We start from the raw sequence: 26,205 nt of genomic DNA, 5'->3' as shown, positions 1-26,205 counted from the left end.
AAAATATGGCAAAAATAGCAAATAAAAACACAGTGGAGTTAAGCATGGGTAAAGTGGCCGTTGTCTCTCGCTTTTCGCACATAAGGTCGTCCGAGTAATTCCGTACACTGCGTCCCTTTCTAACGTGTACTGTAAATATGGTTTGGGTACGTGGCGTTAAAAGGGTAGCGTGGTCGAAGGTCTACGTGCAGATCCGAAGGCTGCCAAAAACGACGTGACGGTTAGTGGGTTGAAAGCGGTTTGTTTGTTTTTGAGCGGTGGAGTGAAGCAGAATTGCACTCCCGATATTTCAAATGAATAAGCTGGTTTTGATACTTAATTATCTATTAGTTTATTTGTCCTTATTTGAAAATGTTTTTAGATGAATCACTTCCAATTTGAGTTAATTTGTATAGCGCTTCTCAGACAAATAAATGCAACTTAAAGTGCTATAGAAAAACAATTAATGTACTATAATAAAAAATAAATATAATAGATGATAAAATCCACCCTTTCGCGGGGGTGCTGGAGCCCATCCCAGCTATCTACGGACCGTGGGCAGGGGACACCCTGAACTGGTTGCCTGCCAGTCGCACGGCACATAGAGACGGACAACTATTTACTCGCTCATTCACACCTAGGGACAAATTAGACCGACCAATTAACCTGACATGCATGTTTATGGAATTTGTGAGGAAACCGGAGTGCCCGGAGGAACCCACGCAAGCACAGGGAGAACATGCAAACTGCACCGAAAAATCTGTAGCTGGATTTGAACCCATGACCTCCGCAGCTTGGGGCTGCGTGCTGACCACACAGAATGGTTAAAATAAAATAAATACATTTTTGGCAAGGCCTATCCATGTGAGAGAGGGCTCATCCACACTAATAAAGATGGCAACCGGTCAACCGCCTGTCAAATTTTTTTGAAAACGTTCCCGGCACCAGTTTCATGTTTTTGTTTTTTGTTTTTTTAAAAAGCTTAAATTCTGAAGAACATGCATGGCAGGTTAGATGGTGACTCCAATTTGTCCCTAGGTATGAATGAGCGAGTGAGTTGTTTGTCTCTGTGTGCCCTCCGACTGGCTGGAGTCCCGTTCATGTAGCTGGGATGGGTTCCAGCACCCCGTGACCCTACTGATGATAAGCGGTGCAGATAATGGATGGATGATTCTACACCTACAGCGGGTGCTTTGCGAGTGGCAACTGGCTTTGGCAACATGCAGTGAAGATATTTAAAACTGCAAGTCATTGTATGATGCGATGCAGATCATTTTTTTCTCTGGTCCTTCTGTTGCCCCCTTGAAATGACTAAGAATACCTTTCAGCTTCGGTTTGGACAATATATTATTCAACACCTGGATCGGTTGCACCAGCAGTTTTTTTTCCTCTTTTTTCCTTTTTCTTTCTCTTGAAAGCCCGCTCCTCTTATAGCCCTTGAGTCCCATAAAGGTACAGCAATATAAAAGAAACAAACAAATATTCAGTACTAATGAGTGATTTACTAATAACAATGTTTCTCGAATTTAACGATTAATATTGATCTTTAATTAAAACTAAATGAAAATAACCGAGGGTCCCTTCCCTGCCCCCGCTAGAAAAATGTTGCCAAAATATTTTACATATACTCCGTCCAAGCAATGAACTCTCACCCTTACTTATAACACCATAACTTCTAGTCAATCAAATAACTTTCTCCATTACCCCAAAATAATCTACAACCCTACAATTACATGGCATGAATACAAGCTGGTTTTGTGAATGCACTCAAATTGTTGGTTTATTAGTAAGCCTCCCAAGAAAATTCCCAGCATTCTATCGCCAGCCACATCAAATCATGTGGTGGGCCACATTTGGCCGACGGGCCATGAGTTTAACATGACTTATCCATCCATCCATCCATTATCCACACCGCTTACCCTCACTTGGGTCGCGTGGAGGTGTAATTATGATACAGGTAATTCTTTTTTTTTTCATTAATTAAATCTGTATTTCAAGGTTTTACTATATTTTGTTTTTCTCTAAAAGATTAAAAATAACACTTAAAATGAGCAAAAATAATCTACCAGAGGAACAAAAAAACGTTTTACTTCGTTTTAACTTTTCTTTATATTTTATATTTTTTTAACGAAACAAAAAAATAATCCTCAAATCTGCAAAGTTGTGTGAAATATATTTTATTTAATTTAGATAATTTTAAACAATTTTAAAAGGCTAAATTAAACCCCCAAAATGTTATCAAGCAAAACGTTGGTTTACAAAAAAGAAAAAGATATATAGGAATTTGCTGTCACCTACTGATAAATGTTAGCTACTGCGCTGGTCACCGGATGAAAGCAAAGCTACTGAACAATTAATGGCAAGCTAGTTTTCCAGAAATAAAATTTGGAAATTTACTGAGGCACACCAGACTAGAGCCAACACGCCAAAATTTTGATATTAAAAAGCAGGAGATTCTGTCCTCCATTTTTACGTGAAAAATACAGTCCGTCTCTAGAATATTAAAAAAATAGTGCTTTTCTAAAACTGGAGGTGGCAAACTTCCATCCATCCATCCATCCATCCATCCATCCATCCATCCATCCATCCATCCATCCATCCATCCATCCATCCATCCATCCATCCATCCATCCATCCATCCATTAGCTGCCCAGCTTATCCTCAGTAGGGTCGCGGGGGTGCTGGAGCCCATCGCAGCTATTTTCGAGCAGTGGGCAGGGGACACCCTGAACTGGTTGCAAGCCAGTCGCGGGGCAAGTGGCAAACTTACTAAACAGAAATCTATTGCTATCGTTAAACTCCGGGACTTGAATCTCGCTTCTAAATAAAGCAGCCATAGACAACAATTCTAGCCTAGAGTCAAGATTTTTCTCTTGTTTTAATTTGAAACTGTGTTTATTTTAAAGCGGTAGGCGTTTTTAAGCGGGCAAATTGCAAACGTCCAACGCATAAAGTGGCAGCATTGTTGGGAATTTTGAGTTTCGCTGTTCTCGGTAAAGGCTTTTATACATTTGACTATAAGGGATTTTGTACGATCAAATACAAATTACATTGAATGCAAAACATATTCACTGGCTGAGCTGTGGGGCAGGTCATTGCAACCTTGTGAAGAATGATGTTTACAGAAACAACGGGAACTGGGACAAGGGCTGATAAGATAATCAGCACATCCGACGACGGACAGGGGCCCTGATGACGGGTGACGGCAGGATTTGTTTGTAGAACAAAGCCCTGATGACGTGGAAACGCTCGGGGATGTTTTGACCATTTCAGACATCCAGGCGAGGGTGGGTTCCTGGCCCGCCCACGGGAGGAGCCGGCACGCCAGCTTGGGAGAGACGTGGGTCGAAAGAAGATCGAGGGAGAACGAGAGAGAAAGCTCGACGGAGACTCGAGCGACACTAATACGGCTAATTCGATGGAGTTCACTTAGTTAATTTGTTTAAGAAATTAAATCTGCCCTTGTGAGGAAAATCCGGTCTCTTGTCCGCCTTCTCACAGAAAGAAACGAGCACGCATTGATAGGACAGAATGTATGTTGTGTTTGGTTAATGGAGTCAGATAACTAATTCGAACAATTTGGTAAACAGTACGTTCTAATATTTTAATTCTGAACATCGGTAACAAGTACTGTAACGCGTTATTGATACATTTTGTTTGTAATCCAAATGTCGTTACAAATAGGTGTGTTGCTCCGTTTTTTTTTTTTTTTTAAGCAGTGTCCGTATTTCAAAATATTCTGCTTGCAGACGCCATCTGCTAGTTGGAATCATCATTGCAGCCTTTGTTAAGCTGCTTGTATCTTACGCAGGTGTCTCTCTTAGATGAGCTCCACTAAACTCTTTTTTTCCCATCATTTTGGGTTCGCATTTGGACAGGATTTAAAACAGTCCTTTTCCTATTTTCACCATTTTCATTCTAGAATTTAAAAAAAAAAAACTCGAGCACGCGCTGATATTCACCCCCCCACAACCCTCCTTTTAAATTGTAAAAGGTCGCTACCATGTTTATTTTGTAACTTGCTGCTATACTGTGCTCTTTGGCACCGATTTTCGTTCTCATTTGTCAATACAGTGCCTTCTATTGGTGAAATACTATACACTAGGGCTTTCAGGACTCCTCAAACTATGCATCTCACCTTTCTCAACATGTTTTGGTGTCACATTGTCTTTGGCTCCTGGTCGATTCCTCCTTCGATCTACAAGCAACACGGTGCAGAGATGAACAATAAAAGAGAGGGCGTGTTTTTATCTGTCTACTTGATATAACTGAAAACAGTTACGGTGCTGTGCCTCAAACCCATGGTACGAGAGTGCGTAATTTCTCCCTACTGATATTCTGGTATTCAGTATGCATCACTTCTAAGCCGTATTTACAACAGTAGGCTTGGGTATGGTGTGTGGTTTTATCAGGAACAACAAAATCAGTGTAGCAAATGTGAGCACAGAATTTACAGTAAAAGCGTGAGTTATTGTCTTTTTATGAGTAAAATTATTCTTGCCATACGCCATGCCTGTGGGAAAATAAAACGCTTGAATATTACCCAGACATGGAGAGGGAAATCTCTGGATATGGTGTGTCTCGGCTACATTTGTTAAGAAATACGAAAGGTTAACAGCTTCCACAGGTTTGTGTACACGTTTTCTTCTACTCATTTTTTCATGTGGCTATTTTTAAGCAGTTTTAGGGGACAGTTTCATTGTGAGCAAATACGGTCATTTGTAACTAAGTAGTTACTTTCAGAGTAACACGCTACTTTAGTGTGTCGGTAATGTCGGGGGTAAGCAAATACTATATTTCTAAAAATAAATTACTATTTACTGTAGTAGTTTTGTGATGGACACAAACGCAGGAAGGAGGAAAAATGGCAGGGTGTTCAAAAAGACTATATTGATAAAATCAAAGACAATTAAAACATAAAGGGTCAAAGACAACAATAATCCTGTCTGAACTAAAATGCAAACCTCAAAAGCAGGATGGACTGGAAAAAGTTGATGTGGGAAATGAAAATCACCCGACACTGGGTGCTGTCCAAAATGTCCTTATGACGGACGGGCTAAATGGGTGATTATCCCAATTACAAACTGATTAGGTGCCCTCTGGTGGACCGAGGCGTGCCAGACCCTAACAATTAACTGTGTCCCACACTGGCCCCGCCCAGCGGCTGGCTGGCAACCAGTTCAGGGTGTCCCCTGCCCACTGTCCGAAGATAGCTGGGATGGGCTCCAGCACCCCTGCGACCCTACTGAGGATAAGCAGTGCAGATAATGGATGAATGAATGAATGAATGAATGGATGAATGAATGAATGAATGAATAAATGAATGAATGAACACTGGCCCCAGCTCAATAGTGTGTCCTTGGTTGAAAAACACTCTCCTAAATAGAAATGGGAATTGCACAATCGTGACGTAAACCACTGATTTAGTTGTTTTCCAAACCGCGGGGGAAACCCTGGGAGAGTAGGAGTGGCAACTGTGCAGCAGAAGCAAGACGACTACAACAAAATACGTTTTTGTTTTAAAACAGAAGCAGAGGTACTTTGTGGTCATGGATGAGAAGTCTCCCCTTGCCCCAAAGGCAATAAATGCAGAGGCCGCACAACGCCAAAAGATGTCGCCGTCGAGTCGCTCTAAGCGGGCTAAATAATGCCCCCTCCTTGGGGCTGACGTCGTCGCCATTTTCGGTTGCGAACGTAAACAGCAGCAGTGTGAGTGGATTTAAAGGCGACTTCTCACGCCCGCGTCGGACCGCAGCGACCATTACTCGAGATGAGAGCGACGCCCGTGACCTGAGCGCACTGTCAGTGGGGTAAGGGGCTCTGAACGACGTCATGCTGCCAATCAAATAGCCATTGTTCCACAATAAGCTACTACTACCACTAGCGAGTCGTGATAGTCAAATTGGTGTGTGTTATTCCTCATGAAATATGCAGTGGACCGTCGCAACGGTGTCTCTTCTTTCTCTAGATGGGGGTTTGGGTTGATCCCCCTTACCGGGAAGGAGCGGACCTTTAAACCGGGCGGGGGAGCCCAGTGGCTGAAATGGACCGAGAGTACGAGAGGCGTCTTTTGAGGCAAATCAACCTTCAGAACTTGCCCGCCGAGGCCCGGCTCACCAGGGTGAGATGCGAGAGGAAGAGCAAGATTTGAGGACACCCCAAAAGTCAATTATACTTTCCCCCTTCATCTCTTTTCAGTGTGCTAGTGCAACCTGCAGCCCCATCAGCGTGAAGTCGGGCGACCGCTTCATCCCCACCCGCGCTGGAAGCAACTGGAGTATTAACTTCCACTACGCCAACGTAAGCATGATTCTACCAAAACGATAATATTTTATTGCTCTCAAATCTAAAAAATACGTGTTTGGCGTTTACAGTCAGCGGTAATTTAAGGGTCTAGTGGGGCCCCAAGCAGAAATTCATTTGGGTGCCCCCACCACCGCCCGAACCCCACACACAACAGAATTTCACAAACTCTGGGCCCTCTCTCTTCCTTTTTCCTCTTTTCTTTTCTTTTTTTATTTCCGTAAGGATAGTTTCTCTTCATAATCAAGGTCTCAAATCGCAATTTTCAATTCTTCACTCAACTTCTCTATAAACTCAGACCTGTCAACCTCTACGGCTCCATGCCCTTACAAACTGTCGTATTTTCCCTTACAAAATGCAAAATAATCTTACACCATATTTTTTTCCCAAACGTGTTTATTTATGTAATTTAACATGTTATATTGTACATGTGTTTCATTATATCATGTAAATTGTTAATTAACATTTTGTTGTGAGATCCTGAGTTGCTCGACGTGAATGAGGTTTATTATAAAAAAAAGTTCAAAAGTGAAGTAGCTGGACGTTCACTGTAGAAGGAAAAAAATACATGCAAATGGAATTAAGTAGAATTATACATTTTCTTATTCAAATGATGAATTCATTTTCTGCATTAAATTATTGTTTGTAATATACTGATTAAAGGGATAACCACAAACCTGTCTTTTTTCATTTTGTCCTTTTATACTTCCCTTTTTTTCTCAACATCTTTATACAACATAATAATTTGTAATATAATTCAGCAAAGCAAGTGAGCCGGCTCTCTTTAATGAGTTGAGCCGAAAAAGCCGGTTCTTGAAAAAGAGACGGACTTCGTTTCACTACACAACTACCACATGAAATCCGATGTTGAATGATGCACGATGGGGAAATCCCCAGGCGGCAGACACATGCGCACAGTAGCAACAAAAAAAAAATGATACCGAGATAGAAGCTACCGTGGCGGACTAGTTTGACTTGATTGATTTGCCGTTTCGTGATAGACGGTGTAGCCATTATGGTAATTATGGTAATTAGCAATTATGGCAATTATGGTAGCCATAATTGACAAATTTGCATTTTTCCTTACATATTTTCTTGTATGTCATACGCGTCTTAAAATGCATAATAAACGTACTTTGTACGGCAAAAACGTACAGGTTGACACGTATGTAAACTGCAATGCAAATCTTGACTCTCTGTCGCCATCTAGTGGGGCTCCTAAGCACCTGCCTGGTTTGCTTGGTGAAAAAAAAATCACCTCTGAGTACTGTACAGTGGTACCTATGCATTCGTTCCAGCGTCATGCTCGTATCCCGAATTTCCCCCGATATGAATACTGTTATCCCTAGCTGTATCGCTGTTAGCTTTCTCTGCGGTTTTGATACTTTTAACAGATTTTTTGCGTGTCTTGTGTTCCGGATTCTGATTGGCTAAATTAATCCGAAATGTTGCAAACGCAAAATGTCTATTGCACAAAAAAAAAACCTGGAAAATCAAATACAAATTTTTCTGAATTGGGGTTTCGGGGTAGAACGTGCCCCTTATTTCGTAAACAAAAAGAGTGCAAAAAATCACAGCATTCTTTTATGAAAATAAAATAGCAGCCTTTTGAAAAGATAAAGTAAATAGAATTGCATTAATAAAGTTTGTGTTTGATTTTTGTGCAGTTAATTTCCTCTTTTTACCATTGGGGTCCATGACCATCACACAGCCAACTGCATAGCTTATGATGCCGCGCCTTTAAAAGGTTCGAAGCTTGACCTCAGAGACAAAAAAGAGAGGGAAAACACGCGAAGGAGAGCATCCGCTAAGTTTTTCGTTGCAGCTAAATTCTCATGGTAGGAGTTGAAGCCTGAGAGACACAACTTCAGGTCACAATATATGCTGCGTTGCAACAAAGTACATTGTGTAAGATTACTTTTTTCATTTTGATCGAGCAAATTATGTTCAAAATAAGGGTATGACGATCAGCTTGGGTCACAATTCGATTGTATCACTTTACCAAGGTGCCGATTCGATTTATGTCACAATTCTCGATATTTGCGCTTCTACAAGTATTGCGATTCGATATAATTGATGATTATGATGGAATGTATTTCCTAAACAAACAATTTAAATCATAAACTTCTGGGACAAAACGCCATGAATGATGTTTGAACAATGAACATAGGTCAGTCCGGAAGCTGACATTTATTAACGTTATATATAACTGAGACAATAAGACCATCACGTGTACACTATGCAACAGGGCTAAAGCCATCAAATGTCATAAACTGAAATGTCAACGTAACACAAATACAAAAATACTGCCTGAGAAAAACTACAACCGTAACACTACAAAAATACAACTTCAGTAATAATATATGAATACTAAAAAAATACAAGAAAAATACTACGATGGAAATGATACAGAAATGCTATTGAAATACTAAAACGATACCACTACAATAATACTTCAAAAATCTCCTACAGAAATACAACCAAAAATACCACTACCATAATACTATAATACAAAAAACTACTACAGAAATATTACAAAACTACTAAATAAGAACATCACATGTGCACTGTGCCACAGGGCTACAGCCACCAAATGTCATAAACTGAAATGTCAACGTAACACAAATACAAAAATACTACTTCAGAAAATACTACAACTGTAAACTTACAAAAATACACCTCCAGTAATAATATAAAAATACTTAAAAAAAAAATTCAACCAAAATACTACTATGGAAATAATACAGAAATTCTATTGGAATACTAAAACAATATCACTACAATAGTACTTCAAAAATCTCCTACAGAAATACAACCAAAATACAACTACCATGATACTATAATACAGAAATACTACTACAGAAATATTACAAAACTACTAAATAGAGCTACAGTAATATTACTAATTTACAAAAGAAATACTACAAAAAACACAACTATAGAAATGCTATAGAAAAACGAAAACAATACTACTACACTAATACCTCAAAAAATATTCTACACAAATACAACCAAAATACCACTACCATAATACTATAATAAAAAAATATTACAACAGAAATACTACTAAATTGAGCTACAGTAATATTACAAAAATATTAAACAAATACTACTTCTGTATAGAATTACTACAGAAATACAATTGGAGTCCTAAAACAATACTACTACCATAATGGCTCAAAAATCTTCTACAGAAATACAACCAAAATACCACTACCATAATACTACAATACAAAAATACTACTACAGAAATATTACAACAGAAATACTTCTAAATAGAGCTATAGTAAGGTTGTCAAAATACTAAAGAAATACTACAAAAATATTACTATGGAAATACAATAACAATAGTACAGAAATACTCGAACAATACTACAATGGAGAAAACCTCATTCTACAGAACAATACTACAAAAATAACAGCACAGCATTTATGTTGTAATGTTATTTTATACTGTATTTAGTTCCCTTTGCTCGCTTTCTTCCTCCATTTTCCTTTTGCGTTCCTGCATTTCTACGTACCAGTTATGAGGTCATAAAAATCGATTCCGGGGCGATACGCCGATTTTAAAACTCGCCAAAAAGAAAACAACGATATATATACGTCAATCTTTTCTTTTTTTGCTGTCCCAACCCAAGCCTCAGTCCGTGATGGGTCAACATTTGATTTGAATTGGGTTCCTTGGGAAACCAACTTTTTTGGGAGCATCCGATCGGGTGATTAGATGTTGACCAATGTTGACTTCTTCTACTCAAGTCAAGTCATGTTTATTTGCATAGCCCTTAATCACAAAGGGCTGCACAGATCAAAGACTATTGCAAATTATTATTACATACAATTATGACACCATCCCCTCATCTAAAACCTACATGAGGGAAAATAATGCACATATTATCAACATAAAATATAGATTATTCATATGCTATAAAGTAGAAGTGTGTTTTAAGCTTAGATTTAAACATTCCCACTGAGGTTGCAGATCGAATCTCAGGGGGAAGAGCATTCCACAGCACCGGGCCCGAATGGAGAACGCTCTCGAACCTGCGGATCTCTTCTTGGCTCTTGGGATCACTAGTAAACCAGCGTTTTCAGAACGAAGGCTCCGGACCGGAACATAGGGGGAAATTAAATCTGAAAGATATGAGGGAGCAAGTCCATGCATGATTTTGTATGATACCAAGAGAACCTTAAAATCACATTTTAAACTAAGTGGGAGCCAATGCAGGTTAGCTAAAATCGGGGTAATGTGATCAAACTTTCTTGTCTTGGTTAAAGGCCTCGCTGCAGCATTTTGTACCAGCTGAAGGCTCTTGATTTTGGACTTTGGGAGGCCGGAGAGTAGTGCATTACATTAATCGAGACGGGAAGTAACAAACGCGTGAATTATAATCTCAGCATCTGACTGAGACAGCATAGGACGAATTTTAGCAATGTTGCGAAGATGGAATAAAGCTGTTCTAGTAATCTTCTTCACGTCTGTTTGAAGGGACAGATCGGGGTCAAATATGACACCTAAATTTTTAACTGAGTCACTCTGGGTGATATTACATTTGTCAATGTTCAGAGCAGTTTTTGAGAACAAGTCATGACTGTTAGATGGACCAATAACATTTCTTCTCTGCCCAGGAGAACTATCGCTCCCCCAACCAGCAACACAAAGCAAAAGACGCCAGCTCGGATTCAGGCAAAGGTCAGGAATCTTTGTGTGACCCTTGTTAGAGGTGTCACCCCTCTAGCGTGTCGTCTGCTTGCCGACAGATGCCGTGGCGTATGCTGCCCTCTTGAGGAACGAGCTGCTGGGCGCGGGCATCGAGTCTGTGTCAGAACTTCACGCAGACGAAAGGCGGCAGGGAGTCTACTCTCATGCTTCACGCGGCCTCTTTCGGGTATGTAGATTGTAAACACTTCCTGGCTTGTGGCTCAAGTATCATTATTTACACACCTCGCATCTAATGAGCCTCTTCAGCTGACTTTGTTAGCAGCTGTGTTCATATAGTATTTGACAAAGCCGCGGACCCTTGGAAGTTTTAAAAATGCAAACATATTAATAAGAATCATATTTTGGAACTAAAAAGATTAAGTCAAGTTTACCAACTACCTTTTTCAATAATTCATCAATATTTGTGGCATCATTGCGAGACCACTGTTATAGAACTATCAAAACGGTGATGTGGTTTCAGTCAGGCCTTTCAGAGCAGATACATGTCTTTGGTCTAACCACAATACACATAGCAACTTTGAATAGTCAAGTCAAGTTTGTATAGCCCTTGATCACAAGGAGTCTCAAAGGGCTGCATAGACAAAAGATTATTGCAAATTACCGGCTATTATTACACCATCCCCTGTTTTAAAACCTAGATGAGAGCAAGGAAGAACTCAAAAACCTCAACATGAGGAAAATTAAGGCAATCCCCCTTCCAGGATGACCAGGCTGCAACAGATGTTGCAATAACAAATAATACAGAGATATTGTCAACATGAAATATTGGTCATCTGTAAGCGATATAACATAAGTGTGTTTAAGTCTGGATTTAAACAGTTCCACTGAGGTTGCAGATTGGATCTCAGACAGAGGGTAGAGCATTCCACAGCACCAGAGAACGGTCTCTAACCTGTGGCTCTCTTCTTGGCTCTTGGGATCACTAGTAGACCAGCATTTTCAGAGCGAAGGCTCCGGACCAGATCATAGAGGGAAATTAAACACATTTACTTTGGACGATGGGAAAGTGAATTTAATGAGAACTGGCTGTCCGACAAATATTTTTCACCATGGCTAAAAGCTGTGCCACGTAATGTGTATGATGTATTGTGTGCAAGATATATTTGTGGGTTTTTTTGGTTTTGCTTGTTTTGTCGACTTCAGCCTTAAGTAGGGAATTAACCTTGCCTGAACTGTAAGAACCCTGTGCTTTGCTAGGGGCACTCTCTGCTAATGCTAGCGACTGTGTGGGTGACTTTAGCTGCTAACGCTAGTCACTGAAGCTGATGCTAGGCACTCTGCAAGTGGGCCTAGTTTTTAATGCTGGTGTATGCTTTAGCAATGCTAACTAACATTATTCACTAAAGCTTATGTTACCCTCTTTAGCAAATGTAACTGCTAAAGGAAGTCGTGACTGCGGCTAGTAGGCATGTCGGAATTTATAGCTGCTAATGCTAGCAGCCATGTCAAGCTATGTGATTCCTAGTCAAACAGACGCTAAAGTGAAAAAAATCTGCACCAAATTGAGGCAGGCGACTGCCAGAAACAGAAAACTGGATGGAATATGCAGTCTTGGGGCTATTCATTTGTAATTTACATTAATGTACTTGACGATCTAAAATCATCATATCGCCCACTCCTACCCTGAGTTACAGCTTTGTTTCACCCTTTTAATCATCAGTATTTTATCGAATCACAGTACACGGTCCACACGAAGAGCGTGTCTTTTGATAGCGCCAGTGAAGTCTCACCCTACTCTCTATCACCGCTTAGTAACAAAAGGTAAGCCACTCCACGAATAGCTGAAAAGACACAGGAGCTTCAAACGATTTTCTTTTTCCCAACAGTCACAAGCTGCTACGCTCGCCTCGTAAACCGGCCCGCAAGATCTCGAAGATTCCCTTCAAGGTGCTGGACGCCCCCGAGCTGCAGGATGACTTCTACCTCAACCTGGTGGACTGGTCGGCAGGGAACTTGCTCAGCGTCGGGTTGGGTGCTTGCGTCTATCTGTGGAGCGCTTGTACTAGCCAGGTCCTCTATCAGTTTTACTTGGGCCTGATTGTCTCAAATTTGGCTATACTGTAATCCCTCACTACTTCAAGGCCTCAGTGCTACGCAGGTTAAAAAATATTCCATGACCTATGTTCCCCGATCGAATATTGATATAAACGGGGACTGACGGGGCACACTTTTGCCAGGGTTGGGGGCTCTTTTTTGCCAGGATTGCATGTCATCCTAAAATGAAGTGCACCCATGTGGCCGCGATCCATTATCTCCAATACCATATTGCTGTGAGCGGGAATTGGCGTAAGGCAGTTTTGTCGGTAGGCGTGCTATTCTGGCCCATTTACGATGAAATACATGTTTGTGGCCATGATCCATTATCTTTGCTTAACTATTGATGAGAGCAGGGGCTAGGAACGCCTTTTTTTCAGTTTAAGCAGCTGAAGAGTGCCGTTGTGGCCTGGCTAAATGAGCTGACTTGTTTTGACCTTGATCCATTTTCCCCAGTTGACTTTTTCTGACAGTGAGAGCTGAGAGCAAATTTGCGTCATTCACGGCGCCTGTCTTTTTCCGTTCTTCTGCCTAAAACGAACAGCACCTGTGCAGGCGTTATCCATTATCCCCAGTTGATCATTGCTGAGATCGGTGTCCAAGAGTGCAAATTTGTGTCATTGCTGTTTCCGCCTTTAATAGTGTGGCCGCGATCAATTATCCCTGCTCGACTACTGCCGCAAGAGGGTCGTCAGAACGCATGTTAGAAATTGACGAGGAGGTTTCTTGCGGAATTTTACATATCACGGGGGTTCTGATTAATGAGGGATTACATTCGTAGGGGAAAGGGGCTCAGCATAGATCCCTGAGGTGCTCCAGTCTCAAAGACTTCCAAACAAATGTGACGTTCTCAGTTTGCAGGCAAAGAGAGAACCTTTTTTAGGCTCCCATTTCATGTTTTTTGTCATGCAGGTGACTCGGTTGTGTGACCTTTCGGTGGACGGTGATTCTGTGACGTCTGTGTGCTGGAATGAAAGGGTGAGATGAAAAATAGATTTTTCAATTCATTTTAAAGCTTTTATATATACTGTCACAGTCGTGTAAAAACATCCGTGCCATTTTCGTTTGTTGATTATCAAAATGAATTTTGACTTATGCGCCACATCTTTTTTCAAAATTTGGCAGAGGGTCTAGCTTGATGAAGGCCTACAAAAAATGTGTCAGAACATAATTAACAGCGACCCTTTTTTATAGCACTAAATTTTAATTTTTAAAATTTGAGATTGAAACACTTCGAACTGTAACAAGACTAGCTCAGAAGGATTTTTTACCTTGAGCAAAAACAATGAATATCTTGATAAATACAATAAATGATTAAAAAAAATAGCATATACAAAAAAATGAAGCCAGCTTCTTAGATGTTGACCAGTACACATTAATGCTTCTTGATGGGTGAATATTTATTGTTGGGAAAATAAAATTTGGTTTGGATCGGGAGGATTTATTATCCACCAAAATAATCTAAACGAATATAAAAAAAATGAGATCAATTTGATTTTGGATTATTTTTTAAATAATCAGTCTTTTATCATAAACTAAAAATGTATATGTACCATATTTCCCGGACAATAAATCACAGTTTCTTACATAGTTTGGCCGTGGGTGCGAATTATACTCCCGTGAGACTTACCAGTATATGTGAACTTGTTAACACATTGTTATATCATTACGTTTGAAAATTTTATCTCCGGTACTGTACATCACTTCACATGTTATTTTCACTTCAAACCACAAGAGGGCGCTCTAGGCCTGTGTTAAAAATTTCAGCCTTGCCAAGTTATGTGGGGGACATTTTGCGAAGTAGCTTATCATCTCCTTCCCGAGTTGGAGGAGTTGTTTACCAGTAACAGTGACACAGAATGAATATTTCATTTGACTTAGTGAAGCTGATAGTTTGGTAAGCATGTTCTAAGATATGCATGTACGTGTAATGTTAGTATACAATGTTTTGTTAATTTCAATTTTAAATTGCCTTTCAAGATGACAAGTGAGTTTTGGGTGTTGATTTGATCAAATAAGTACTTGCATTTTCCATAACACAGGCTCACCTAGATGGTGCTGACATGATTGCTGCCAAGGGTACCGTCAAAAACCTTGTGAAAAGCAGGGCAAAAAACACAAGAAAGAAACTTGTGCTGATGAGTCCGTTTTGGTCTCCACAGTTTATATTCTTCCTTGTGCTTTGTAGCACTCATTTTCTGTTGCACTACACCATACAGTGACATTTAGTGGTCAAATATTAGACAGAGTCCTTTTAATTACAGTGAGACCTCGGTTATTGGGGACCAAAACCACCCGCGATAAGTGAAAATCCGCGAAGTAGCGGCGCACCTTCAATTTTTTTTTAATTTTTTTTTATTATTATTATTATTATTTTTTTTTAATTTTAGATTCTTATTTTTTTAGACGAGGTTAATGGGGAGCAAAACCACCCGCAAAAAGTGAAAAATCTGCGAAGTAGCGACCCCCTTCAAAAAAAAAAAAAAAAATCTCATCTCATTATCTGCACCGCCTATCCTTATTAGGGTCGCGGGGGGGCTGGAACCCATCCCAGCCATCTCCGGGCAGTGGGCAGGGGACACCCTGAACTGGTTGCCAGCCAATCGCAGCTGCAAATCACATTAGTTCTCGCAGCTAGCTGCGTTCTTCATCGACGCACGAGCCGAGTGATCCACCGCTAAGAGTCGTACAGCTGGGGGATTTTACGTCCGCCCGGGACGATTGGAGACAAATTCACGACAGGGTTTATACATGCGCCGCACCGAGGGTGCCGTTCGGTCGCTCCCGCGAGCGAGCCCCTAACCCGCGGTGCGGGTACTTTCGGGCGCCACACGCCGAGCGGGCCACCGCGCCGAGCGCCTCCCGCCCGGGCCGCGATGGCTCTTCATGGCGCTACGCAGCCCTCGATGGCTCCGGCCGACGGAAGGGCTGCCGTGGGGGAAAGGGGAAGCTGGGGGGACCAGTGGGGTTAGAGGGGGCGGTGAAGCGGAAGCCGCACCGAAACGAGAACGGCACGCCGTGCTAGGGTTGTCGGCCGAGGGGGATTCCCGCAAAAAGTGAAAATCTGCAAAGTAGCGACGCCCCTTCCCAAAAAAAAAATTATTTTTCTTTTTTTTTAACCATTACAGACCGCTGAAGCCGCGAACGTCGAACCGCGAAGTATCGAGGTCGCACTGTACTACTACAAAAATAAATGTCTGAAAGTTCATCCTGAAATAAGTCTTTTATTGTTTGGCAGCTGCGTGGATATTTGTTTTTAAGAAGAAATTTTGGTTGGATTTGGAACATTTCTAATCCAAAAAGATACTATATTATAGGTGTGCAGTGCTGGAGACTAGTGTCATGCTCGTCCCCACAGTTTTTTTTCTCTTTCTATTTGTTTGTGTAGCACAGGGGTTGGGAACCATTTTGACCAAAAGAGCCATTAAAGCAAAATATTTTTATTTATTCTTTATTTTGTTTGTTTTTGTATTGTTTTGAAAGAGAGAGCCATACCATATATTTTAAGACATAGTTCAGCAAAACTGCAAAACCTGCTCTCCAGACAAAAGCTAATTTGTCAGCGCATTTTATTTCACTGTGTGATGTTAAATGAGTTGGGAAAAAAATGAAATAATAATTCCACATCCTTGGTCCCATATAAACAAATATACCACTTTAAACTTGTCTCCCTGCCACAATTACTTTAGATCATTGAGGCTAATTTTAACCTTCATTTTGTAAATAATGGTTTCAAAACAAGATAGAAGACTGCAAGCAGAGTTCTTTTGTAAATATGACACAAAATACTGCAAACAAAAAGTTTATGGATGTATTTTCCTTCAGCGCAGTGGGCCTGTTTGAGAGGGGAGCGTGCTGTGTATTATAGCTCCGCCCACCCTTATTGCTCACCTAATTAAATTGTTCTGCGTGTTAGCTAGCATTTGTGGGTAATTACAGTTTGTTTTGTGGGTTTGTATCACAAAGTGTCTCAACAGTGAACATTCATTATTTAAAGAGCTTCCATATAGAGGATTATTTAGCAGTGTGCAGCCAAAACAGGGTCTGTTGGTGTGACACCTTAACTGTAAACTGGGGGTAAAACTATGTCGTTTATATATGATTGGAATTGCTTCGCCAATGCATGCACCAAACCCGTAAGTGGGTTTATCTGATTAGGATTGCTACAAAATAATTTCCCGATCCCTCGTGTAGCATGAAAATGGTTGAAAGTAAGAAAAGGTAAAGTCCAAACGCCAATCCAAATCCTAAAAGAAATGTATTCGAGTGCATCTAAGGAATGCACGTACTAGCACGCACATCATGAGCTGGTTGAGGCTGCAATGATGACTCAAGGCAGAAGATGGTGTCAGCGAGTAAATTATTCAACATTCCGTACAGCTCCCTTAATTAAAAAATATATTAAGATCAATTTTACAATCGATTAGCTTTCAATTATAAAGTTAACTGCAAATATTCAGCGAGTAGGTAAAACAGTTCTTTCCAAAATTGTTGATGAAAACTGTTTATTAAGAAGGTCTTGAAAATATTTTGTTTTTCTCTTTTAGGGCAGCCTGGTCGCTGTCGGAACGCACAAAGGTTATGTTCAAATCTGGGACGCGGCGGGGGGAAGAAAGCTGAACAGCCTGGAGGGCCACTCGGCTCGCGTGGGTAAGTTGGAGCCAATCCTGGTGCCGTTTCTGGAGCGCTGTCCTTTCACGACTGATGCGATCAAAGGTGCGCTGGCGTGGAACGGTGAGCAGCTGTCGTCGGGCAGCCGCGACCGGGTTATCTTGCAGCGGGACGTGAGGACGCCCCCTAGTGCCGAGCGGAGGCTGCAGGGCCATCGGCAGGAAGTTTGCGGCCTCAAATGGTCCCCTGACCACCAGCATCTTGCCTCCGGAGGCAACGACAACAAAGTAATGGCTTCGGAGCCGGGCGTCGACCCGACAGGCCTGAAATAGCTGTTCCTGTTCGTTCGACAGCTGCTGGTGTGGAACAGCTCCAGCCTGCTTCCGGTGCAGCAGTACAGCGAGCACCTGGCGGCGGTGAAGGCCATTGCGTGGTCGCCGCACCAGCACGGGCTTTTGGCTTCAGGGGGAGGGACCGCCGACCGCTGCCTGCGCTTCTGGAACACGTTGACGGGTCAGGCGCTGCAGAGCACCGACACTGGCTCGCAGGTCTGCAACTTGGCCTGGTCCAAGCACGCCAATGAACTGGTGAGCTACACGCCAGACACGAATCCCCCTGCCCAATCGTTCCCAACAGATCAGTAAATCGGCAACCAGGTCATCATCTGTTACACAAACTCATAGCCTGCCTCATTTGATGTGGCCCTTGAGACAATGCTGAGAAGAGGCACGAGAGCAAAACGAGTCACAATGACCTGCACTGTTAAGTATGTCAATTGGATGTCGACAATATCATTCGACACTCGCAAAGCACCCACTGTATCTGGATGTGCTGACTAGCTTTAATCAATCAGAAAACATTAAGGAAACATTGTTGTTATTTTACTTAAAATAAAATTCACAGACGTGCTGTTGAAGGCAATATGAAAAATACAAAATTGATCTATATATCTATATCTATAGCACTTGAGTATCTTTCCAGATGTTTAAAAAAGCTTTAGCTGCTGTGTATAACAGATATGAGGTCAAATAGCAAAGTTGTTATATAAGTGAGCTATTTTTTTCTTTTTATTTGTATCGCTTTAAACAGCGCGTCTGTGACTTCTATCCATCCATTTTCTGCACAGCTTATCTTCACTAAGGTCGCCAATCAACCTGCCATGCATGTTTTTGGAATGTGGGAGGAAACCGGAGTGCCTGGAGAAAATTGGCACAGGGAGAACACGGAAACTCTGCACTGGGAGGCTGGTAGCTAGAATTAAAACCTTGACCTCTGCATTGTAGGGTTGACGCGCTAACCACTCAGCCGCCGTGCCGCCTAAAAAGCCGTAAAAAAGCCTTACGTTAGCCTTATAAGGAAATCTTTATTAGAAAACGCTAAGAATGTGTCCAGTTTGTGCTCCCACATAAACCATTTATTTTTACATTGTTGAATATTTTTGAGAAAGTGCCACGGAGCCACAAGGGAGCAGAGCAAGTTTAGCGGGTCAGATGTCCACATTTATTGGCGATAGAAAGCATCCTCCTCTGCTTTTTGCTGTTTTTGTCGATCCGGCGTTTTTATACATTATTGCATTTAGAAAAACTCATCATTGAAAAAGATTTGAACACACATAATGTAGCCTCGTTGAGCAGTTTTATTTCGTGTACATCTCAGATCACGTCATTTGTCACAGACTGTTTAGCTAATCAGAATGCAGAACGCAATGCACAAAGAAGATTCGCGAAGTAGCAAAACCACGATAGGTAAATCGCAATACAGCAAGGGATAACTCTTTAATGTTATCTTTTTTTCATCTTTGGTGTCCAAGGTGAGCACTCACGGCTATTCCCAGAACCAGATCCTAGTGTGGAAGTATCCATCGCTGACGCAGGTGGCCAAGTTGACCGGACACTCGTACAGAGTTCTCTACCTGGTATGGTGTATTCGTCACATTGGTTGGACAATGTCGTCGTCACGTTCCGATTTTTTTTGTGCGTTTTCCCATCAGGCCGTGTCGCCAGATGGCGAGGCCATTGTCACCGGCGCCGGCGACGAGACGCTTCGCTTTTGGAACATCTTCAGCAAAACGCGCTGCACTAAGGTAATGCACTTTCCGGACTAGAATTCGCTCTGGAGAATAAGTCGCACAGGCAAAAAATGCATAATTAAAAAGGAAAACAACATATAGGTTGCACCGGAGTATAAGTCGCATTTTGGGGGGAAATTAATTTTTAATAAAAACCCAACACCAAAAAACGTACATGTCATCTTAAAAAGCTATTTAAAATAAAAGAAGAACAGGCTGAATAAGTTTGTATAGTATACAAACAAGATTTACATGCCTGGTAATTTCAGTTACGTATTAAGAGTTATTCAGATAACTTTAACATGAATAACATGCTTACCATACTATCATTCTCACTTCAAATGACTAAATGCAATGAAATTTTTATCCTCCGTGTCGCTGTTCGCTTACGTCAGACTCATCGTCACCTCAGCTTTCTGCATATTTCACCATTTGCAGCTTGTAATGTGGATAATCTGATTTTCTTTTTTGGCACCATTTTTGTTCAGTTGTTTTTATCAAGTAGAAATCCCTTTTGAGCAAGTTGAAACGATTTACTTTGGCGAAATGACGCCTTTATCTTCTGAACATTTGTGTCCCAATTTGTAAGAAAAGGTGGTGGGTTTTTGCCAAAGTAAATATTTTCCACTTGCCCAAAAGTGACTTCTATGTGCACATTCTCTGTGATTTACCGTTGTATTACATTTTCCCCAAAATCTGATTCAAAGTCATTTTAGTGACGTTTGCGTGAATGACGTATGCTAGGGGCACAACACAGCAAGGTTCAAATTATCAATACAGGTCTAGAGCGCCCTCTTGCGGTTCAGTGTGAAAATTACATGTGGGATGATATTTTCGGTCATAATGTGTCAATCATTTCACAGATAAGTGTCACCGGACTACAAGTCACACTTTCATCCAAACTATGACAAAAAAAGTGACTTAAAGTCCGGTAGGCTTCTACTGGGATCACGTGACCAGACGCTCAAATCCCGTGTTTTTGTTTTTTTCATGCAGGAATCCAAGTCCGTGCTGAACCTTTTCACTCGGATCCGATAAAAAAGCGATTCCCACAAGATGGCCGATTCCAAGTTTTTGTTTGGTTTGTTTGTCTGTTTCACAACCGCACGCACTTTAAAGTAGAGGCACAACAAACGATTATTTTAATATATGATTATTCTGTTGGTTATTATTTGGGTATTGGTTATATCGGTTATACTTAAACGGCTTTCATTTCAGATGATGTTTTTTTAAAGTGAAAAATAGTTGGAATTACTGAAATAATGTTTTTCATTTGATTTTTCCTTGATTAAGTCGAAGATATGGAGGACCCATCCTCACATATGTCAAAATAAATGTATAAACAAATGAATGCCTACCAATATATGCCATATAAAAAATGCACAAAAATAAATCATGTAATACCTAAAAATATGACAATTTATTTATGCATTTAAAAAAATATAAAAAATATTATTTTCTCCTGCGTTTTGTTAGATAGATAGATAGATACTTTATTCATCCCCGCAGGGAAATTCACATGTTGTATATTTTGCCAGGATAAAATATTATTCAAATAAAGAGGCGGCCCAGTTGCCTTAGCTTTTCACCTATTGGCTGAGCAGTGATAAAGAAAAGCATTGCAGTTAATCGGTGCACTCGTTGATCAACCAATAGATAAAAAGCTCCGCCAATTTGACCCGCCCCCTTATTTGGATAACATTTTATTGAGACTAAATACACGACAAAATAAATGACAAATACCGAAATAAATGTCAAAATGTATTAAATGTATTAATAATTTGCATTTATTTCATATATTTAGGTATCTTGTGAGTTATTTATGTGTTCATTTATTTATATGGCATATATTTATAGGTATATGTTTTATACATTTATTTAAACATACGGCAGGATCTGTTTTCCATACGGACAAACTAAAAAATACACATGTAGAAATGCTGATCATTATTTTACAAAAATGTTTCTATTGTTTTTTCCACACGTTTACTTGTACAAAAATTCAACTCTTTGAGTAGTCATTAATACTGATTTGAGATACCGATACAACTAGTAAAAAAAATTTACCACCCAAAAAGACAGATCCTGAAAGAAGTATCAAACATCCTAAAATCTCTTTCCTTACATTTAAATATAAATAATTACAATCTAATATTTGTCTGATTTGTAGTTCCTTGGTGTAAAACACCCTAAAATATGCCTTGATTTGGCACTGAAGCTGTACTAGTGTCGGTACTCGCTCAAAATCGATCTGTCTTTTGAGATCTCCAAATCAGTCAACAACCTGTAAATGATTTGTAAAACTTGTACAGGATTAAAAACAAAAATACAAAATTTTGACCCGAGAAGTTAGCATTAGCTAACGACTCCTCTCAAATATAATGGGTCTTCTCGCATAAGACAAAAAATCCTTTATTTGGAGAATCCAAAATTATGATCCTAATCAATTATTCAATTATAGAAATAAAATAATTGACAACTAATTTGCTAACGGATTAGCTGTCAAATAATCGATGAGTTGTTGCACCTCTACTCCAAAGCTCCCATCCTTCCCATTGTAGGTGACCTTGAAACACCCAAAACAAGTTGTCTTGATCATCATTGTTCGTTTCACAGAAATATACTTGTTGAACAACTGACATCATGTTATTTTTTTTTAAAATACTCAAGCCAGATTGACTTTGTGTTTGTTTTTCTTTCGGGGATGACCTCCAATAAGTAGTATTTAGAGCAAGATGAGTAATGGCACACGTAGTGGTACTCCATTTAACCTTAAAAACAGAACCTGGTAAGGCTAAAATGCAGGTGTATATGCGCTTTTTCTTTTTATATTCAACCACTACATGTCACCCTATTGTGTAGAGCAGGGGTCTTCAATGTGGTGCCCCCTAGGGACAACTCACCAGTGCTGGGCTATTGTGATTTTCAAGTAAAATTGTTTTTTTTTAGTGCTCGACTGAATCTATTTCAACCCTACATCTAATAATTAACCTGGTAATAACAACCAGTTATGGGACTAACGACATAACAGCGTTATTTTTTCAGGGTAATCTAACTGATTACTTCTTTCACCGTTCGAAGGCCGTTCTCGTTACTGACGACCAAACGCGGTGAGTTACTTTGGCAGCAAAATGCCTCCCATAGCGTGTCTCCGCACACCTGACGCTGTCTTTTGGGATCATGTCACCATTCAAAACAGTGACTACCGTAGAGTTAAATAGCGATTACGAACACAGTATCTACTAATGCAGTGGGAGCCAGCTACCCACCAATCGAGGGCCGTCTTCCACTTTTGATTGATCAAAATGCATTTTTTTTCAGGAATTCTGTGCTGTTGACTTAGTTAAGTTGAAAAAGGTTCAAATTGATTTGTATTTTATTTTTTTATATGTTGATTTATAAACATTTTATTTTATGCTTCCTGTGTTTTTCAGTGTTTGTGTTTAAATGTTAATGTAGCTTTGGTTTCTCCCTTTTAAATCATTCATGATAATACGTAATAAATGGTAATGCAGTATTTTGATTAAACAACCTAAAGAGCCATTTGGGAGCCGAAAGAGCTGACTGTTTTTAGTGAGCTAAGCTGAAAAAGCCAGTTCTCTTAAAACGGTCGAAATTCCCATCTCTACATGGGAACATTCAAGTTAGAAATGCATATCCAACTGGGTTCCCTTTGTGCTTATTAGGAACATAGATGTTGGAGACCCCTGGTGAAGAGCAACCAAAAACAAGTGCTACAAAGGCCAGGGAAGAATACAGACTACGGACACTCAAAGTGACCAAAACGCTCCATTTAACCTCTCATATTTTTACCCAGGCTTTTAGAGATTTTTTGTTTCATAACAAGATGGCGTACAATTATGTCAGCTCCTTTTAGGTGAGCCCCATGTTTGGATAAATAAATACAATTTTCTCCACTTATCAGTATTTAAAACCACACAGGTTTAAACAATAGTTCATGTATGTTTTTCTTGTTACTTAAGGCAATAATTGTTTTGTCTGAACTAAAACATTACCACTTGGAGGCACTATATAATGCACACTGTCCCTTGAAAGGATTAAAATAATTGATTAGGTTTTTATAATGCAGTTGAATTCCCAAGGAAAGTCCTGGTTTTCATGGTCGGGGCCTAAGGTTTCTCTCAAGCCTGCAGCCTGGTAAAGGGCTTCTTTCTCGTGACCTCTCTAGTAACCTTGCACACCCTGGCAAAGCATGGAGAATTCCTTGACCGTCTCTTTCACGTGCCGCTTGTTACTTTGTTCCCTATTACGAAAACAAAACACAAATAAAATTAGCTTGCTCAAGTGAGTTAGCGAAAAAAGATTTCAAATACACTGACATCATCAAATATGTTCAAAATGTATTCGTGAAGCACTTTTAGTGTTGCATAAAAACATTCAGTGTACAATAAGGAAATAAAATCCCTTTTCTCCACCCAACAACCCGAAACACGAAATACATGGTCACATTCAGTGATTTAAATAAAAACTAAAGAACATTAATATTAATTATTGATTATTTTTCGTTTTTGTATATTTCATTTTTTAGTTTTTCTTAATAGTTCCTTTTTCAGATTTTTTTCCTGGGATTTATTCCGATTTGAAAGCAAACCTCAACACAGTATACACATTCAGTCTTTTCAGAGTTTGTAAATTAACATACCTTTGCTGGACATTTTAATCAAATATTCTTTTTTCAATCAAGGTTTGTGCAGGGACGTTTCTTATTTGCTTAATATTGAAATGTCTGTTCATGATTAGCTGGGCAGATGATTCAGGCTAACAAAAACTATTTTTTTTTTTTTAAATGAAAAGATAAATACCCAAAAAACAAATCATAATAAATACATGAATATAAAGAAAAAGAGAAAATGTTACTATATATCATGTCAAAAAATACCCCCAAAAAACGAAAATATTCAGGAAAAAAAGGGTAATTAAAAAAATATATATAATATATATATATATATATATATATATATATATATATATATATATATATATATATAATTTTAAAAAATTATTTAGATTTTATTTTTCAAACAGGCAAAAATATTCAATAAACAGAACATGAAAAAAATGCTTCAAAACAACAAAGCCCCTTAACGGATAGATAGAAAAATAGGGCTGTTATTACTTTTCAAACTGGTACAATTTCTGATTAGCCTGCCTCTTTTGATTTATTTCTTTGTTAATTTATAAACACTATCAAATATTATTTTAAAAAACTGTGCCTTGTTTTAAGGGACCTGTAGTGTCATGAGTGTATTTTTTTTTTGTCTGATTAAGGGGAGGGTCAAAGTAATACTCATTTCAGTTCCTGAGTCGCAACTGTCACCTTCTTAAGACTCACATTTGAGTCAGCTCACCTGAGAAGCTGCTGAGCAAAGTCGTGCTTGTGCTGGGCAGAAACCCTTGCAGATGGGAATCCTGGCGAAGACAGAAGTTCTTGGAGCCAGCGAGCCAGAAGGACCGGACAGTACCTGCTCAGACTCAGCAGCACCTCCGAGAAATATTCGCTCGAGCCGCGGGACGATCCTCCGCCGACCGCCTGCACGGACGGACGACATCGGTCACTCGCCCGGGTTTCGGTTTTCGAACGTGTTTGTGACTGACGTGCAGGACGCTTTCCGTCAGGAGCTTCCCGTTGCTGTGCAGCACCTCGCCAAAGGACGGCGCGTCTTTGCATCGAGACAGAAACTCGCTCTAGTGGACAAAGCAAAGGTATTATCTGGCCTAAAATATCCGCAGCACCCAGCGCGAGCTCGACCAATTGACTTGCAAGACTGAGTCAGAGGCAAACCCAAAATTTCATTTCATTTGAGAGAATGCTGGAGGAGAGGCAATTTATCATCACAAATTAAAGCCTGTCGTTTGTAACCAAATTAAAATAAACAAGACTTCATAAACATTTACATATTTTACATTTCTGTGTCTGCAGAGGTTACATTAACCAAGAAGGTTCTATCATTGACAGGTTTCTCTAAGACGTGACGGAAATTTTTTAAAGCTGTACATCCTTTTGACAGGTTGAAAATGGGGCCCTTAACCACAGCAGCAGTACTGCCATGAGAATCGAGCGCGACACTAAGAGCGAGTCGTGGAGACGAAAAACAATGACGGGTGGATAATAGAGCCAGAAAGGAGTTCTTTCAATTGACATCAAAAGAGTTACAGTTTGTGTTGTGACGAGGCAACTTGTGTTATTTTCACGGAACACAGTCTCTCATGGCCAAAACTACTCCTGTTTTAGGTTAGTATCCACACATTGTTGTAGTACATAATAATTTACGCATTTATTTATAGTTCAAAGAACCAGCGAGAGCGAAGCCTGGCCTCGCACTTTCTGGCAGCATTATGCACTCGCAGAAGACGCGGCAGCGAAATTCAATGAAACATGGATAAATTGCAGGAAAAACTGACTGTTAGCCAATCAGAATGCAGAACACAATGCACACTGAAAATCCGCCAAGCGACGAAACCACAAAAA

At 40.0% G+C, this 26,205-nt stretch overlaps 2 protein-coding genes and 1 pseudogene across 2 annotated transcripts in view; 1 reads left to right on the top strand and 2 right to left on the bottom strand.

Annotated features, from left to right (window-relative positions):
- The first annotated feature begins 5,546 nt into the window (after positions 1–5,546).
- fzr1b (fizzy/cell division cycle 20 related 1b) lies at positions 5,547–22,394 on the top strand. Its single transcript, XM_088337062.1, has 14 exons — positions 5,547–5,789; positions 5,948–6,100; positions 6,178–6,279; positions 10,909–10,972; positions 11,041–11,168; positions 12,681–12,763; positions 12,829–13,012; positions 13,949–14,014; positions 17,584–17,686; positions 17,753–17,934; positions 18,001–18,234; positions 19,458–19,562; positions 19,638–19,730; positions 20,712–22,394. Exons 2-14 carry the CDS (start codon positions 6,023–6,025, stop codon positions 20,751–20,753), a joined length of 1,464 nt encoding a protein of 487 aa, XP_088193188.1. The 5' UTR covers positions 5,547–5,789; positions 5,948–6,022; the 3' UTR covers positions 20,754–22,394.
- LOC148374503 (5.8S ribosomal RNA) lies at positions 15,577–15,722 on the bottom strand (annotated as a pseudogene).
- LOC148374501 (importin-13-like) overlaps positions 19,266–26,205 on the bottom strand; it is a 30,325-nt gene continuing 23,385 nt past the window's right edge. The window contains exons 19-21 of the mRNA XM_088337061.1: positions 25,332–25,421; positions 25,085–25,266; positions 19,266–23,979 (exon numbers count right to left, since the gene is read on the bottom strand). Of these exons, the coding sequence (XP_088193187.1) occupies positions 23,901–23,979; positions 25,085–25,266; positions 25,332–25,421 (351 nt within the window). The 3' untranslated portion in view covers positions 19,266–23,900. The remainder of the gene's footprint in view (positions 23,980–25,084; positions 25,267–25,331; positions 25,422–26,205) is intronic.

The sequence above is a fragment of the Urocampus carinirostris genome, chromosome 1 (assembly GCF_059441175.1).
Source record: "Urocampus carinirostris isolate Australia breed hairy pipefish chromosome 1, RoL_Ucar_1.0, whole genome shotgun sequence".
NCBI lineage: Eukaryota > Metazoa > Chordata > Actinopteri > Syngnathiformes > Syngnathidae > Urocampus > Urocampus carinirostris.
This window is presented reverse-complemented; position numbering and strand designations above follow the sequence as displayed.